At 54.4% G+C, this 16,758-nt stretch overlaps 1 protein-coding gene across 1 annotated transcript in view; it reads right to left on the bottom strand.

Moving 5' to 3' along the window:
• The window catches only part of FAM83A (family with sequence similarity 83 member A), a 17,427-nt gene extending 952 nt beyond the window's left edge, over window positions 1-16,475 (bottom strand). Inside the window, exons 1-3 of the mRNA XM_059395106.1 lie at window positions 15,650-16,475; window positions 7,531-7,698; window positions 5,824-5,948 (exon numbers count right to left, since the gene is read on the bottom strand). Coding sequence (XP_059251089.1) covers window positions 5,824-5,948; window positions 7,531-7,698; window positions 15,650-16,129 — 773 coding nt within the window. The 5' untranslated portion in view covers window positions 16,130-16,475. The remainder of the gene's footprint in view (window positions 1-5,823; window positions 5,949-7,530; window positions 7,699-15,649) is intronic.
• Between the last annotated feature and the right edge of the window lie 283 nt (window positions 16,476-16,758).

Genomic DNA, 16,758 nt, shown 5'->3' with positions numbered 1-16,758 from the left:
CCCCCCCCCCCCCCCCCCCCAGGCTCCTCTGGGGGAAGTGAGCTCATGCCTGGCTCGGGGGAAGGACTTAACATTAGCTCTCCCGCCTCTGGCCTGCTCATTTCATCCCGCACAGCCCCTGCAGGATGACCTTGGTACCCGCCTCACGGATGGCAAGACCCACGGTGCAGAAATCAGCAAATGTTTGCAGGGGAACAGTAAAGGCACCAGACTGGATCTCTGGCCTCAGGGTCCCCTCCGGGTGCTCAGATCCTGGCTCTCCTGCTGAAGCCCAAAAGGGCTAAGTGAGAGCTGAGTCCCAGTGTCCCCAGCTCTGTGCTCACGAGTCCCCTAGCTGCTGAAGCCCCCTGTGAAATGTGGGAACCCCTGCCCCTTCTAACCAAGGAGGGGTCTGGGCAAGGCAGCTGCGAAACACGGGCCGCTCCTCCGTGGGAGTGGGCTTGGAAGAGGGAACACAGGGTGGGCACGCGGGCGTGGGAATGACACAGCCTGTGTGCACTTGGCCCGGATACTGGGCAGAGGCCTCGGCCCTCCCTCCATTTACTGGTTTTAAATGAAAACAAAGGCATTTATGGATTACTTCTTATGATTCCTTGATTTAACCAAATTCCTTTTTCTCTCTGATGGACAAGTCTCCTCATGAGCAGCCCCACACACACCCCCACTCCCCCCCAAACCCTTGAAAAGGCCTGGTGAGAGCACAGAGGCTAAAAGTGGCACCTGGAGAGCAACCATGGCAGGATGGTCAGAGGGAGACATGGTCACTCGGAAGTGGGGGGATAGGAATGACCCCCAACCAATGGTCTCAGCCCCCACCCCCACCTCATCCATCAGCCCAGCCAGAGGAGTCCCTGCTCCGAGAGGTGGGGCGGGGCCCACGCAAGGTGAGGCCAATCCTGGGAAGAACAATGAGGCTTTGTTTATGCCTCACCCCCATCCTGGAGCCACCCACACACCCCAGAGAGGTGAGCAGCTGATGCGGGGTGCGGGCCAGCAAGGGCACAGGGAAGGCGGCCGACACGGGGACAGTGGGGACAGCGGGGGGACTCCTGGCTACACTAAGACGTCAGTGGCCTTGTGTTGTTTGGAATCAGACTAGATTGGGCCAAGCAACTGCGTGCTTTGCAAAACAAAACAGGTGCAAGGGTGCCCTGGCAACTTTTCCGGCTCCCACGCCCCCTGTGCCCTACACCTCAGCAGGGGACCCCCTCAAGTCCCTTGGTGTCCCTGTAGACCCCTGCCCAACCGTGCACCACGCTGGGCTTCTCCTCCATACCCTGTGTGGCCGTCATCCCATGCCGGAGCTCCGACACGTCATCACCACCCGCGGTAGGAAATACACGTCCTTTCTACGGCTGTTTGGTCCTTCGTACCTGGAACTGACTTTGTCACAATCTTTGGCTCAAGGACCGCCCTCATGACTGGTCTACTCCTGGCCTGTTTTAATTTGTGTAGCTATTTGTTAGTTATTTTAAATAATGTAATAAGTACCAACAAACCTACCACCTAAAATAAAAAGTTACCATCTAGCCATACGGTCTCTTCCAGCAACGTATTTTCCAGGTCTGCCCCCCATGAAAGAGAGAATCATCACCCTGAATCCTGTATTCCAGTTCCCATACTTTCCTTTCTCTGTTAAAAAAAAAAAATTGGGGGGCGCCTGGGTGGCTCAGCTGGTTGGGTGGCTGCCTTCAGCTCAGGTCATGATCCCAGGGTCTGGGATGGAGCCCCACATCGGGCTCCTTGCTCAGCCGGGACCCTGCTTCTCTCTCTGCCTGCCTCTCCCCCTGCTTGCGATTTCTCTCTCTCTCTCGCTCTCTGACAAAGAAACAAAATCTTAAAAAAAAAAAAAAATCTAAAAAAAAAAGTTTTATGTATTCTGGAAAGAAAATATTTTAGTTGTTTTTAACACGTATGTAATATTTTGGGTTTTTTTTCCTCACTTAATATTATATTACTAAGATTTACCCAAGTTGTCTCTGGTTGCTGTACCTCATTCCATTTTTCCTGCTGTATAATAGTTCACGGGTAGCTAGATCATGATTTACTCCTCCTGTCTCCCACGGACAACCACTCGTGTTGCTTCCACAGTATTTCCGTTGCGACCAGTGCTGTGAGGAGCGTCCTTCCACATGTCTTTTACTGTCCCGTGGACTCAGTCTCTTAGAAGTACCTCTAGGAGGGGAATTGCTGGATTATAGACCAGGTGAATAGAGCTTTAGCGGGAAATTCCAAACTCTTTAGAAAGTCATTATATCGACTTGCAATCCCACCAGCAACGTAAAAAGATCGTGTACATCCAGCATTTGGTATTGTCAGTATTATTTTTTTTGCTACTCGAAAAGGTATAAAATGGCAACTCATCTAGCCTTCATTTGTATTCTTCTGGTCACGGATGGCGCAGAAGCCCTCTTCGTGTCTTCCCGCGTGTTGGCTCCCGGCTGAGATGCCTGCTCCCGCCTCCCGCCTGCTCTGCCTCATGCTTCTTTCTCTTATGATTCACGGGAGTTCTCTGTGGTCCTGGACACTAAGCTTGCGAGGGCATCATGAAAACCTACTCCCACTCTGTAACCCAACTTTCACTTTCTCTCAGGGTTCTTTCAAGAACCAAAGTTCTTCATCGTAATATCATTGGATTTAGCAATCCGTTATAGTCAAGGCTTTTTTGTGTTCTGTTTAACACAAGAGAGGGGCGTGTGGGGGCACTTGGGTGGCTCAGTCGGTGAAGCAACTGCCTTCAGCTCAGGTCATGATCTCAGCATCCTGAGATCGAGTCCTGCATCGGGCTCCTTGCTCAGCGGGGAGCCTGCTTCTCCCACTGCCCCTCACCCACTTATGCCCTCTCACTCAAATAAATAAAATCTTAAAAAAAAAAAAAGACGGGTGTCTGTGATAAGACACCCAGTCCTTATCCTAAGGTCTAAAAGATATTCATCTATTCTTTTCTACTAAGAGTTTTAAAGTTTGTTTTTGACATTTCAGACCTTTTAATCTATTGGAAAGTGGCTTTTTAATTTTTTTTTTTCTTTCTTTTCTTTTCTTTTCTTTTTTTTTTTTTGGTGTATGTGTGAAGTGGAATCAAATTTTTTGTGTGGGGAATTTATTTTTTGCCAGTTCCCCCTTTTCCCACCACTCTAACACGCCCCAGAGACATCTGGGTTTTCTGCTCTGTTCCATCTGTCAGTCTGTCTGCCCCTCCTCCAACGCCACCTTGTCAGGATTACTCCAGCGCCGCAACAACCTGAGCTCTGGCAGAGCCAGTCCTCCCTGCCTGTTCTTCTTCAGACTTACGGTGGCTAATCTTGGAGAAATACATTTTACATCATCACCGACTCACATGTACAAACATAAACATCACCACACAACAGTTTCCAGAACATTCCTTACCTCAGTGTGCCCTCAGTATATTTATTCTATCCTATTTCATTACCAAAAAGAAAAAAAAATTTCCAGGCATCATCCACCAAATCGATTTCATGTCCTGCTATTGTGTAATGAGGCACAGGATTTGAAATGCTATGTTCCCCGAGCTACACTGGATGGCCAGGACCTTACATGGACTTTCATTAATTTGTTCATTCATTCATTCAGCAAATATTATGGTCCTATAAAATATTCAGGCACTGGATGAACTGTACTTCATGCCAGGAATGCAACAGAGAAGAAAACAGACCCAGTCCAGGTTCTGACACCATGTTTACAATCTTGGCTGAACAAATCCATGGAGAGGCTCTCTAGGAGATGACCTGGAAACTAGAAGGTAAGGAGTTAGCAGATTAAGATAGCAAGAATGAGCTCTCCAAAAGAGGGAATACACAGCAAGTGCAAAGGCCCTGAGGCCTTAAAGAGCATGAAAGACTGGAGGAACACAGTGTGCCTACAGCACAGTGGAGAGAAAGGAAAATCCAGCTCAGACAGAGGCCATGGTAAGCATGAATTTTTTTTCCCCCTAGTCGCAGTGACAAACCTGGAAGGATTTTAAGGATGCAAGTAATTTGATTTGGTTTATGTTTAAAAATCTTTCTCTTCCTGGTAGAGAAAGCTCGGAGGTAGAAGTGTGGGTCAGGGCAGGACTGGAATCAGGGCCAGTTAGGTTCTCATGCTGTGCCCTCCAAGGCCCAACCTCAAAGGCACCAACGTCCTGGACCTGCCAGCAGACGTGGGAGCTCGGTTGATGCTGGGGAAACTTCTTAGCTCATGCTGATCTCAGAGCACACACCACGCCACTCTGTAGCTCTATACCCATGAGAAAAGTATTTTGGAACTAGACAGTGATCACGGTTGCACACAAGCGAATGTACTAAATGTCATTTAATTACACATTTAAGATTCTGTGAATTTCCCAGTAAAAATTGAAGAAAGAATGAGAGAGAATTCCTCATCAGGTGGGCCCTGATTCCGGGCTTGGGCCTTGGATCTGGGGCAGCTGCCCCGACAGAGATCTGACCCTTCCCATCGTGGTGGTGAGCGAAGTCTAGTGGCAGCTTAGTTAAGGTCAGAGGTCAAGGTCAGAGGCCTCAAAGTCCTGATGTGTGGTTTGAGGCTGAGCCCCCACCCAGAACCTCATGGCTTGATGCCCAGAGGGCCTTTGTCACTCTCCAAGGAAAGAACCAAAGCCGAGAAGGTGGCTCTGGCCACTTGGGGAGAGACGCTCAGCCCCACCGCAACCTCTTACAGGGCAAGTGCGCGCGGGGAGCCAGGCCCAAGGATCGGAAGCCTGTGGGTGCCTTTTGGCACAGGTGCCCAGTGAAGCAAAGCAAGGAGAGAAGCTGTGGGTGGAAATACACGGGAGGCTCGGTGACCCCTGGATGCCGGAGGTGTCCCCTCAGGGCTGCCCGTCTCAGAGGCCCTCCTGACAGAGTTACGAACTCGCCTTCTCCCCGTGCAGCCGGACGACACCTCACTCAGCTCCGCACAGGCCACTGCGCAGCCAGGCAAATGGCTGCGCAGGGAAAGGTGGAGAGAGAGCCAGTGGGGAGCCAAGGGGAGCTTTACCCAGCTCGGCCACCCCTTCCCAGGCTCGCTTCCCCCTCCTCCAGCGCTCTCTCTGTCTCTTCTCTGTACTGGTTCTTTTTTTTTTTTTTTTTTTTTTTAAGGCAATCTCTAAACCCAACAGGAGGCTTGAACTCACAACCCCAAGATCAAGAGTCACGTGCTCTATCGACCAAGCGGGTCACAGCTGGCTGTTGTTTATCTCCTTAGTTTGAATGGGAGCTCCAGAGGGGCACCCCAGCCTTGAAGCATGCCTGGTATGTACCCAGTAGGTCTCTACAGAATGTTGAATGAAGGAAGGAACAGAGAGGTGCAGTGACCTGCCCAAGATCACCCAGCCAGGAAGCTACAGAGCTGGGAATTGAACCTCTGCTGTCTGACTTCTAGTTGAGGCTGCCGCCACGGCCAGTCCCTAGCACCAGCCTTAGGTCCTAAAGAGTTTGGACACACTTCTGAAAATAAAACAGGACACAGGGCACACATATACACACAGCCCAAAATGAACTGCACAGCTTTACCAGCACGCCTGAGTCAGCTGAGGAGGGAAGAAGATTCCATGTCCTATTGCAATCTACAGGGAAACGGGAAAGTACCTCTCTACCCCGAAGGCCCCCTCCAACCCCCCACCTGCCATGAAGGGTCCAGATGTCTGCCTTCTGCCCAGGCTGGTCTTGCCTCCGGCCTCATGCATGTGATGAAGTCCCAGCTTGGCCCGAGCCGCACCCTGGGAGCCGCCGGGCAGGGATAAGTGCGGGAGCAGCTGGGGCTGCTCTGCGCCAGCCTCAGCCTTGGCCTCCTCGAAGCCTTCGGCAGGGGAAGCCCAGTGCTCACCTGTACGACCCCGACAGGACGTATCTCCAGTCCGAGATGATGAACTTCTCCTGGATTTGGCCGGCGAACTTCCGGCCTGATTTGGCACAGTACACCTCTCCTTCCACACTCCGGATGGAGATGTTCTGTTGGAAGGGGAGTCGGGGTGTCACCCGCTATTTCCATATATATAGATACAGGTTTACCTAGGAAAACATCTGGAAGGACGTGCAGCAAGACACAGGCAGGGATAATCCCTAATTCAAAGGCTCATCGGCTATTTTTATTTTTCTCTTGGCTGAATTTTCTAAATTCTTTTCATTGTCCTGACATTATCCGAGTCACGGGACGTGGAGGAAGGGAGGAAGAGGGAGATGGTGGAATATAAACAAAGTGGCAAACCGAAGAACGAGGAGGGCCTAATGCCCAGGAGCCTTCCGTCTAGGCTCCCAGGGACCACAGAGGCCTGGCAAGCCTAGCCTTGCCTTGTTAGTGGCTTTAGTGACATGAGACCCTGACCCCAAGCTGGTCAGAAGGAAGTGCAGTCAGAAGGGGTACCTTTGTGGAGACCTCAGTGGGCCCTCGATCCTCCTAAGGAAAGCTGTGTCCACAGCCCAAATCACAGCCCGATTTGTCCCTTCCCCCGCCCCAGGAACACCTGCTGCCCCAGGCCTCAGCCAGAACCTTGTGATGCTGGAAAAATGAAACAGCGAGTCAAGCTTGGGGATGTCTCAAGCTCTGAGACAGGTGGGATCCTGCTGCGATCCCGTGAATGTCCCTGGTCTCTGGGCAGGCTCTGGGAAGGGGATGCCCAATGCTACCAGCCTCTCCATAAGCTCTGTGACACGCTGAGAGGAGGGCCACATGCCGCCGTCCCTTGGTGGGCAGAGGACTGGCAGGCGTGGCTGGAGCGGGTCATGGCCAAGGCCTGTGCCGATGGCCTCCTGTTGAGGACCTGCGATCCAGGTCAAGCAAGCCCGGAGGCCTGCGGCTCCGGGAGGCGCCTGAACTCGGCTTCCTCCCAGGCAGTGAGGAGGGCAAGGGCGGGAGAAAGGGCGGATGGCGGGGTCTCCCGGAGGCTGGCGAGGCTGAGCCAGAGCCAGTCACCAAGGGCCCCACCCACCCGCGTGCTGGTAAGCACTGGGCGGTCCGACGCTGGGCCTCGAGTCAGCTGCCCTAAATCTGACACGACGAAAACCCATCTCTGGGCTTCTTTTCTCCTTGCCAGAAGAGGGAAGTGGGTGGGGAGTTGGGTTCAGTCCAAGAGGCTCGGCTCCCCGTCGGGGCTGTGAAGTCCTCCGCGCCGATGCTGCGCGGGCCTGGGAAGCCCGGCCGCGGGGCTTCTTCAGTCGAGAGATCAAGGCACATGCGGCACCGACTGCGGCTCAGGAGACACCCATGGGCCCCTTTCAGTTCCCTGCCCCCGTGGACCTTCGTGAGGCCAAAGAGCGGCAGGCAGGGGTGATGGCGATCTCTTCGGGGTCCGGTCCCGCGGCCTCCCCCAGCTCTCTGGCTCCCTGCCCCTGCCCCTGCCATCTTGGAGGCCACATTTTCCTTATGGTGTAGCTATAGGAGGAGGGAGGGCTGTCTGTCCTACGCGGGCCTTTGATCAAGAAATAAACCTTTACTACGCTGAGCCATTGAGATGGGGTTGGTGGGGGGTAAGCACGGCCTACGCTATCCCGTCCTAATACAAAATACCTTCCCGATGCTCGCCGGGGGCCCTACCTTGAGGTGGCTGTCCGAGATCTGGACTTTGTCACACATCTCTTGGAAGAGCGTCACCCCTCCCTGGTCCAGGAGCACACAGACGAACACCCCACGCTTGTTGGCCGCCTCTAGAATGTCACAGAAGATCTCCACATCCGTGAACACATCCATCAGGATGGCCAGGACCTGGGCCAGGGCAGAGGGGTGGAAACAAAGAGTCAGGGGTCGCAGCTAACTGGTTTCCGCCGAGCTTCCCAGGTCCCGGTGGGCGGGAGACAGCAGCTGCGCTTGCTGCTGCTGTGGAGGAGACAGCTCGAGGAGGGGGGCTCCGCCAGGGCAGCACTGCAGGGAAAAGAGCTGGAGCGGAGCCCTCGGCGCTGACTCCATCTGTCCAACCCAACCACAGGCCCGCCGGCCTCGGCGCCCACGGCCGGAGCGCAGCATGCACGGGGGGAAGGAGGCAAAGGCAGAGACGCAAAGGCACAGGAGGGGAGGAGAAGGGCAAGGGGACGGACGCGGTCTGGCAGGTTCGGAGCTGAGGCCTGGATGTCAAGGCCCGGCTGCTCAGCCACGTGGCGCTCGAAGGCACTTCATGGCCACTGGTTTTCCAGTGTTGTTAAGCCACAGCATACTGCCTCGAGCAAAATCCCTGGGGAGACCCTAGAGAGAGACTACACAAGGCAGAGCTGCCCCAGCGGGCTGGACAACGGAGTCCTCCTGTAGCCTAACAGAACCATGGGGAGGAGAGAGCCCCAGAAATCCAACAACGGAGGGGAGACGTGTGCAGCCCCGCCTCCAAGGACCCAAACCTCCGCCTGCCAGCAGCACCCCAACTCGCCGCAAGCAGTCACCTCTGCTGCACAAGCAAGGTGTTTGGGCGGGGCCACTGCCAGGCGCCCGATTGGGTGTGAGGCGGGCACATCACCAAGGTCAGACCAATGAGAGCACGGCATTCCCTGCTGGCCCCAGAGATTGGCCCAGGGCCGCTCACAGGACCCAAGTTACTCTACTGACAGCGGGCCCAGGGCTCGCGCGGGGCTCCGGGAAAGGAGGCGTTCCTGCTGCTAGGGTCGCTCCGGGAGTGGAGTGTGAGCTACGGCTGCCAGCAGCCGTCTTGCCGCCACGTGGCCGCTGCCCCAGCAACCAGCCAGCCTCGCTCGAGCGTCGTTCGTTCGAATATCTGGTTTCAGTCATGTTTTGAAGCCAGTCCTACCCTCGACTTTCCCACTGTAGATATCCATGCATGCTCCTCCCGTGTTTGGGGTTGTTTTCCACCATATTCTGATTTATAAAAAGAAACATGTGTTTGATCTTTGTCCCTGTTTCCGCACCAAGCTCTAAAGCCTTTGGAATTTCCTAAGTGATGAGCAGGACCGGAGGAAGGTCCTTGTTATGTTAATGAGGTGACTGTCCAGCGGGGGCTGGTTGCCAGGGGAACCTACTAAGTGATTAGAGGGTTGGAATTTTCCGTCCTTCCCACCTCCTTACTCCAAGGAAAGACTAGGGGGGCTGGAGGTTGAATCCACTGCAAATGCCAGTGATGTAATCAGTCATGCCTGTGTAATGAAGCCCGCCTAAAAACCCAAGACTAAAAACCCAAGACCACGGGTTCAGAGAGCTTCTGGGTTGGTGATTTGGGGACAGGAGAGTGGTCAGAGAAGGCATAGAAGTTCCATGCCCCCATACCTCGCTGTGTGAATCTCTTCCATCTGGCTGTGCCTGAGTTTTACCCCTTGTAATAAACTGGTAATCTAGAAAGTGTCGTGAACCACTGTAGCAGACTGACCAAACGCAAGAAGGGGGTCGTTGGAGTATCCAGTCTGAGCTCCGGACTGGCATGGGTTGGGACATCCAGCTGTCCGAGAATTGCTCGGTGGTGGGGGACCCCCACACCGTGTGACTAGAGCAGAATTAGACCAGTGTCACCCAATCAAAAGTCTGTCCTAATACCCAAATCACGGCATATTGACAAGTGGATACAGCAGCCATTAGCAATGATAATTATAATGGTCACATGGAAACTGTGAGACACGGTGAAATGTTGAAGCAAAACTGTTGTATGATCCAGGCTCGACATAGGTATATTAGCAATGAATGAATTCAGTGAAAAAGGATAACAGAGCAAAAGATGATAGTCTGTCCAGTATGACTGTGAGTGAGGGAAAGCGGTGTGTAGACACATTAGCAAGCACAAGGCCCAACCTGGTGGACAGGTTTGGAATGGGCACTATGGCAGTTTTCAACATTGCCTGTAATAATGTTCCATTTTTCTAATAATTGCTGTGTGTGTGTGTGTGTGTATGTATGTATTATATATGGAGAGATATATGTATTCTATAGAGATATATATATGTATATACAGATATATAGATATATCGACCATCAACACCTGGGAAGTAGCCAGGACGAGAAGAGGGTCATGGAAACAGACAAAGGAGTGTCTGGTACCCACATGGAGCTGACTTCCTGCCCAGATGATGTGACTGTCTGGACAGGGGTAGGAAGGCAGAAAAGATGTTCTAAAAGGGAGGCCATGCTCCTTTAGAACCATGGTCCTGTTAGCACACGATTGTCTCTACACATTTAAACTTACAGTGCCAGCAGCAACCTAGGCCCTCGCTGCTGGAAGAGAAGTGGTTCCTCCTTGAGGGCGGTATAGGTGAGAAGGATGCCTCTCTCTCCCCAGGAGGTCAGTAAATCCTTCCTGGTTGTGTTCCAGTAAGTCCTTGGTTCCCAGAGACAGGGCTGGTGACAGACTGAACAGAGAAGCGGCCATGTTTACCAATAACCCCACATCATGATTGGAGGGATGCTTGGAAAAACAGGCTCATGATGTCTAGGTTTATCCTGTTGGCCTCCTACTGGCTCCCAACGGATTGACTCAAGACCCATAATCTCTTCAGTCCCTTACAGGGTGTCATGGAATGAATGATGACTTCCCTAATGATATGCCCACATCCTGACCACCAAAATCTGTGGACATGATCTCCCTTGGAAAAAGTCTCTGCAGGTGCAGTTAAGACTTTCAAGATGAGGGGCACCTGGGTGGCTCAAATGGTTAAGTATCTGTTGCCCCGGGATCGAGCCCCACCTAGGGCTCCCTGGTCAGTGAGGAGTCTGTTTTTCCCTCTCCCTCTGCCTCTCCCCCTTCTTGTGCATGCTCTCTCTCAATTGAATCAATAAAATAAAAAAGAGAGAAAGAGAGAGAGAGACACTCTCAAAATGAGACCATCCTGGATTATCCAGTGGGCCCTAAATCCAATGGCAAGTGTCCTTGTAAAAGACACTCTGAGGAGACACAGGGAGGAAGGGGTGTGTGTGTGGGGGGGGGCACATGAAGTCAGAGGCAGAGGCTGGAGTGAGGTGGCCACAAGCCAAGGAATGCCCGCAGCCACCAGACGCTGGGAGCAGAAGACAGGACCCTCCCCGAGAGACTTCAGAGCAAGGAGGGCCCAGCTGACATTTCCATGTTAGGTCTGCCTTTCAGAGCAAGGAGAGAATAAATATCTCTTGTTTTAAACCACCAGCAGGCTGGTAACTTGTCTCAGCAGCTCTGGAACACTGAGACGGAGGGGTTACACACTGTTCAGACGACAGTGCTCTCCCAGGGTGTTAGGGAGCTGTGGCTCCAGACCCCATGCTACTGGAAATGAGCTGAGTGCCTTCGGACAACTCATTTACCCTCTCTGGGGTTCAGTTTCTTTACCGATAAAACACTGCTCAGGGTGCCTGGGTGGCTCAGTGGGTTAAAGCCTCTGCCTTCGGCTCATGTCATGATCTCAGTGTCCTGGCATCAAGCCCCGCATCGCATCAGGCTCTCTGCTCAGTGGGGCGCCTGCTTCCCCCTCTCTTTCTGCCTGCCTCTCTGCCTCCTTGTGATCTCTCTCTCTCTATCAAATAAATAAATAAATAAATAATATTAAAAAACAACAAAACACTGTTCAAAAATAGAGCATTAGCTATCATTCAAGCTGCATCTAACCCTGAGCCCAGATAATATAAATGAATCCAGGTGCAAAAAGTAAAGGTTTTTATTCGCGTTTGACTATGATTTTTATGGGCCTTGTGAGCAAGTATGAATCATGTTAGAGTAACGCCATGCAAACATGTTTTAGTCCAGGTTGTAGAAGAGGATTAAAAGTAGTGCGACACCTCTAGGGGCATAAAAAAGAACTAAAGTAGGCCCGTCCGCTGGACCGGCGCGTTGGGGTAGGGTTGGCCAGGAAGAAGGAGCTAATTCCGCCACCCCGTGCTGAAGAAGGAAGCCCAGCCTGGCAGGCAGGCTTGGCCATTTGAGCAGCACAGAGACCCAGGAGCCTCACTAGGGGAGATGCTGGTCCCCTGGGGCAATCCCCAGAAGCAAGGGTCATCCTGTGGGGACCTCAAATCCTGGCTGAGAGTCCCTCACCCCCTGTCGGACAGATGTGAGCTCCCCCAGGCCGGAAATCCTGCTGCTTTGGGAATACCAGGGTGGAGGAGGGGAGAGGGGCTTTGGGTCCTACTGGGGCCCAGCCTGTTGGGGACAATCTCACCCCATCCCCCACTCTCTGCCTCTACTTCTCTTCTTGCCTCTTTCTCTTGTCTGTGCTGAGGCTCCTTTGTTTTCCCCAAACAACAGCAATGGCACCGTGGAGTCAGCAGGAGCAGCCTTTTATGGTTTTGCAAATCTCCCCGCTATCTGGCCTGCCAGGAGCCAGCTGGCTTCTGGGATCTGCTTCTGCAGCGATCCGCTGCGCTGGGCTGCGTGGGTGGCGGCGTGGGAAGGCCGGCGGGCCTCTCACAGAGGACCGGTTAGAGAGGGCATGACCTCCCAGGCTCGCTGAACCCATCTGGGAACCCTCAGGGATCCTGACCACACTCAGAGGATGCATTCATCATGCTGTTTCCATCTTTTAGGATGTCTGCCATCCAAGGCCAGCTGACACCTTGCTAGAAGCACGAGACGCGCACCAAGCCAACGGTCCCCCTGCTCAAAATGACCCCAGGGCCATGTCCCAGACCATGAGCCCAGAACCTGCTGACACGGTTCCAACCAGCCACTCCTAAGCTGCTCGCCCTGCCTGCCCTCCCTTGCCTGAACAAGAACAATGGGGGCCTGTGCGCCTGCATTCCCCCCCTACCCGGCCCCCTGTGCTTCCTGTGTGGTCCCGCATGGCCTGCTCTGCCCCCCTGCTTCTAGGGAGCTGTGAGCAAGACCTTGTTTCGTGCCGGTCATTTCCATGCCTGTATGTCCCACTCATCCCTCTGACACCTCCTGACCTTTGCCTGGAATCCCTTTCCCTTCCTCTCTGCCTGACCGCCTCTTACTCAGCCTGTGAGACTCAGCTCGGAGGCCCCCTCTTCCAGGAAGCCTGCCTTAGTCACCCTGTCCTCCCCTCCCAGGCACAGAGGCTTGCTCACACCCAGGGCTGCCTCCCAGTCCCTGTTGTCTTCTCCTTCCCTACTGGGGCAGGCTGAGGCAGGGAGCTCTCCGGAGGGAGGTCGGCCTCTGGATCCATTCCCCCACCCTGGGTGCAGGCCCTGGCTATGAATTAGGTTTTGTGGCATAAAGGAATGCGAGCATGGAGGGAAAGGAATTCCTGCTAGTTTAGAAGTGGAAACTGGTCTGAAAACCACCGAGCTTGGGCTGGCTCTGTGTGTTTTCCTCTCTGGAGGCTGAAGCCACAGGGGGAACATGCAAACCTATCGACTCTCCAGCTCTGAGTGGACAGGACAGCCTGTGACTAGGTTCCCACCTCCCTGGCATCAGGGCCTGGGACAAGAGGGCGTGGTGGGGACTGCGGCAAAGGGGACTTACCCACCAAAAGCCGGTGTTGGTGGGTCACCACTCAGCGACAGCAGAGCCAGCTCTTGCCACCTGCTGAGAGGAACTGGAAATGCTTACTTTTAGGTGAAATCCTCGGGTTTTGAAGTGTCATCTTTTTTTTTTTTTTAAGATTTTATTTATTTATTTGAAGGACAAGGATCACAAGTAGGCAGAGAGAGAAGCAGGCTCGGAGCCCGATTTGGGACTCGATCCCAGGACCCTGAGATCATGACCTGAGCCGAAGGCAGAGGATTTAACCACTGAGCCACCCAGGTGCCCCTTGAAGTGTCATCTTAAATTCAGAAAGTGCTGTACCTGTGAAACAAAGGATACAGGCCGGAGGGCGGGGCTTGGGCCCAGGGAGAGACAGAAGCCTCGCTGTGTGGGGAAGAGGGGGCAGGGGAGGGACTCAGCTGCAGGGTGGGGGGTGGGGACTGCTTCACCCGCCCTGACTGGCTTCCTTCCAGGGAGCCTCACTCACCCCCAGAACTGCAGCTGTGGTTGAGAACTTCCCTGACACCACTAGTCCCTACCCCTGGGGGGGGGGGGCACTGACCTTCCCTCAGACAGACCAGAGCCAGCCCTACTCCGGATCACAAGTAGGCAGAGTGAGAAGGGGAAGCAGGCTCGGAGGCTGATTCGGGACCCGGCATGGAAACTAGAAATCCCTGAGACCTGAAAAGCCAGCGCTCCACCCACTATCACTTTAACTAACTTTCCAGAACTGCACTCCTTCCCCCTCTTCCACACACAGCCCCACCACCTGAAGCCAGGGCTTTTCCTGGAGCCTTTGGCTTTCAGGGGCAGGACAGGGAGCCTAACAGAAAATGAGCTTAAGGGCGCCTGGGTGGCTCAGTGGGTTAAGCCGCTGCCTTCGGCTCAGGTCATGATCTCAGGGTCCTGGGATCGAGTTCCACGTCTGGCTCTCTGCTTCCCCCTCTCTCTGCCTGCCTCTCTGTCTACTTGTGATCTTTCTCTCTGTCAAATAAATAAATAAAATCTTAAAAAAAAAAAAAAAAAGAAAGAAAGAAAGAAAATGAGCTTAAATACCAGCTGGTCCTTTGCTGAGTCTACTCTTGTCCCTCTGCGGCTTCAGGAGGGAGGAGTGGGCGGCCAACGCCCTGTTGGGACTCGTCATTCGTGCGGCTGGGGGAGCCCTTCCCCAGCTGCAGCAAGAAGCCACTGATCCCAAAGGATCCGGGGCAGCGGGAAAACTGATGACCAAATGCCCCTCACCGTGCCTGAAATTCTACCGGCCAAGCTCTGGTCATGAAATAGATTTCTTCTTTCTTCTTCCCTTTTTTTTTTTTTTTTTTTTAAGGATTTTATTCATTTGAGAGAGAGCCTGCATGAACAGTGTGGAATGGCAGCGGGAAAGGGAGAAGCAGTCTCCCTGCCGAGCAAGGAGCCCCACCTGGGACTCAACCCTAGGACCCTGGGATCATGACCTCATCCGAAGGCAGACCCTTAACCCACTGAGCCACCCAGGTGGCCCCATTTTCTTCTTCTAAAGTCAAGTATTAAAATGTAAATATTCTGGGGAGAAACCTTCTCTGTGCCTAGTCTGTCTTCTGTCTGACCACCAGCTGGATTGAGGGGCTGCTGGGGCATTTGTGGACAGACAGGTCTAACCTGAGTCTGAGAGGACAAAGGACAAGCGTGTGTCTCAGTGGTGGCCCCTTGGTGGCCCCTTCATTTGGAAGCACAGAGGTGAGGGGCCTGGCCCTGGCTGGTGTGGGTGGGGGGCGGTGGACAAGAAAGGGACTTGGGTGCTGCGTCCTGTGGAAGGAGTCGGCCTTCGTCAGGAGAAAAGCAGGGCAGGTGAAGGGGTCCCAGGCAGCGGGAACGGCACATGCAAAGCTCTGAAGCCTGGGCAAGGAGGGCTGGAGACTCTGCAGGTCGCTGGGGATGGAGCGGCCGGAGCCGAGAGAGGAGATGGAGAGGTGGTGAGCCATAAGGAGTTTGCTCTTCCCACTGTGGGCAACTAGGAGCCATGGAGGGCTCTAAGTAGAGAAGGGACCCACTTAGACTTGAAGTATAGAAGAAGTGCTCCACAGCCACACGGAGACTGGAAGATGGAAGAGGAGGGGCAGGCAGGAAGCGATGGCAGGAGTGCCAGGGAGGGGTGGTGGTGGCCTAGCCCCAGACCATGACAGGTGGGATCAGAAAGTCAGTGATCCAGGGAAGACAGACAATAACATCCGTGACCCCTTCCTCAGCCCCAGTCTTCTGAACTCCATGCCTTGGGCAGGACCCACCCCCCCTCCTCCACCAGCACCCTTCCTCCCCCTACCCCAAGGCCAAGGAGACACAGGCCCCCGCCCCCCATACCTGGCTGGTCCGGGTGATGCAGCGGCGAATGAGGTCTCTGATGTTGTTGTGCTTGTCCGCCTGGAAGTACACGGTGGCGCTGGACTTTTCCTTCAGGTAGGGCTTCTGGGCTGAGGCCCAGGTGTGCAACAGGGTCGGCTCGCTGCCCTCTGAGGCCACGGGGAAATAGGTTCCTGACGGCAGGGAGCAGGAGTCCAGTCCCCGGGGGCTGGCCTCTGCCCCTCCTGGGGGCTCCGGGGCACAAGAGGGCTCCTTGGCCTGGGCCTGGATGTACTGGGCCTCCACCGAGGACAAGAAGTCAACCTCACCTTCCTGGCCGAGTGCCTGCCAGTAGGCCTCGGGCCCCCCATCCAAGAGGGCATCTGTGGCCAGCCGGGCACTCTCATTGTCGCTGAAATCGGCCCTGGTCGGCCGGACCCACTGGCTCTTGACCTCTTCCAGGCGTTTTCGGATCTTGCCCACATGCCTCGACCAGCTCATGTTGCCCCGTACCCCGGTCGTGGTGGACAGGAGGCTGTGGCTTGAGCTCCTCCTGATATCAGGGCAAGCGGGCCATGCCACGGCGGAGAAGAGCCCTTAGTGCTCCTGGGAAGCACCGGCATCCACCTGCCACCTGTCACGCCCGCTGGAGGAAGTGATTTACCGCAGGGCAGGGCGAGCAACACTTCCCGGGATCAGGCTCATCCTCACAGCCAGGCCCTGGCTTATCTCAGCGCCACCGCCCTGCCCGCCGGCCAAGGGCCGGCTCTGTCACGCCCGGGCACACTCAGCCCTGGGAGCCGTCCTCTGCACTCATTGCACAACTCTCTAGAGCCCCGGCCTGCCGTCAGAGCGGGGAGGCTCTCCCAGTACCCTCGGGCCTCGGCCCCTCCTGTGCTTCTGTTCCAACACCATTGGTTGGAGACAAGAACTCCCCTGCGGGGGACAGAGGTTTCCCTGAGACTGCACCAGCATGGGGAGGGAAGTTGAACACAGGCCAGGCAGAGCTGTCCACCAGGCACACTCTTTTCTTCCAGTGACAATGAGGTCCCAGCCTCTGGTCCTCTGAAAAAGCTTTGCTCTGCTCCCTCTCTCCCCTACTGTGTTTGCCAGAGAAGCTCTGGTCTGGG

The sequence above is a fragment of the Mustela nigripes genome, chromosome 3 (assembly GCF_022355385.1).
Source record: "Mustela nigripes isolate SB6536 chromosome 3, MUSNIG.SB6536, whole genome shotgun sequence".
NCBI classification, from domain to species: domain Eukaryota; kingdom Metazoa; phylum Chordata; class Mammalia; order Carnivora; family Mustelidae; genus Mustela; species Mustela nigripes.
Note: the sequence above shows the minus strand (reverse complement) of the source record. Positions and strands in the feature narration are given on the sequence as shown.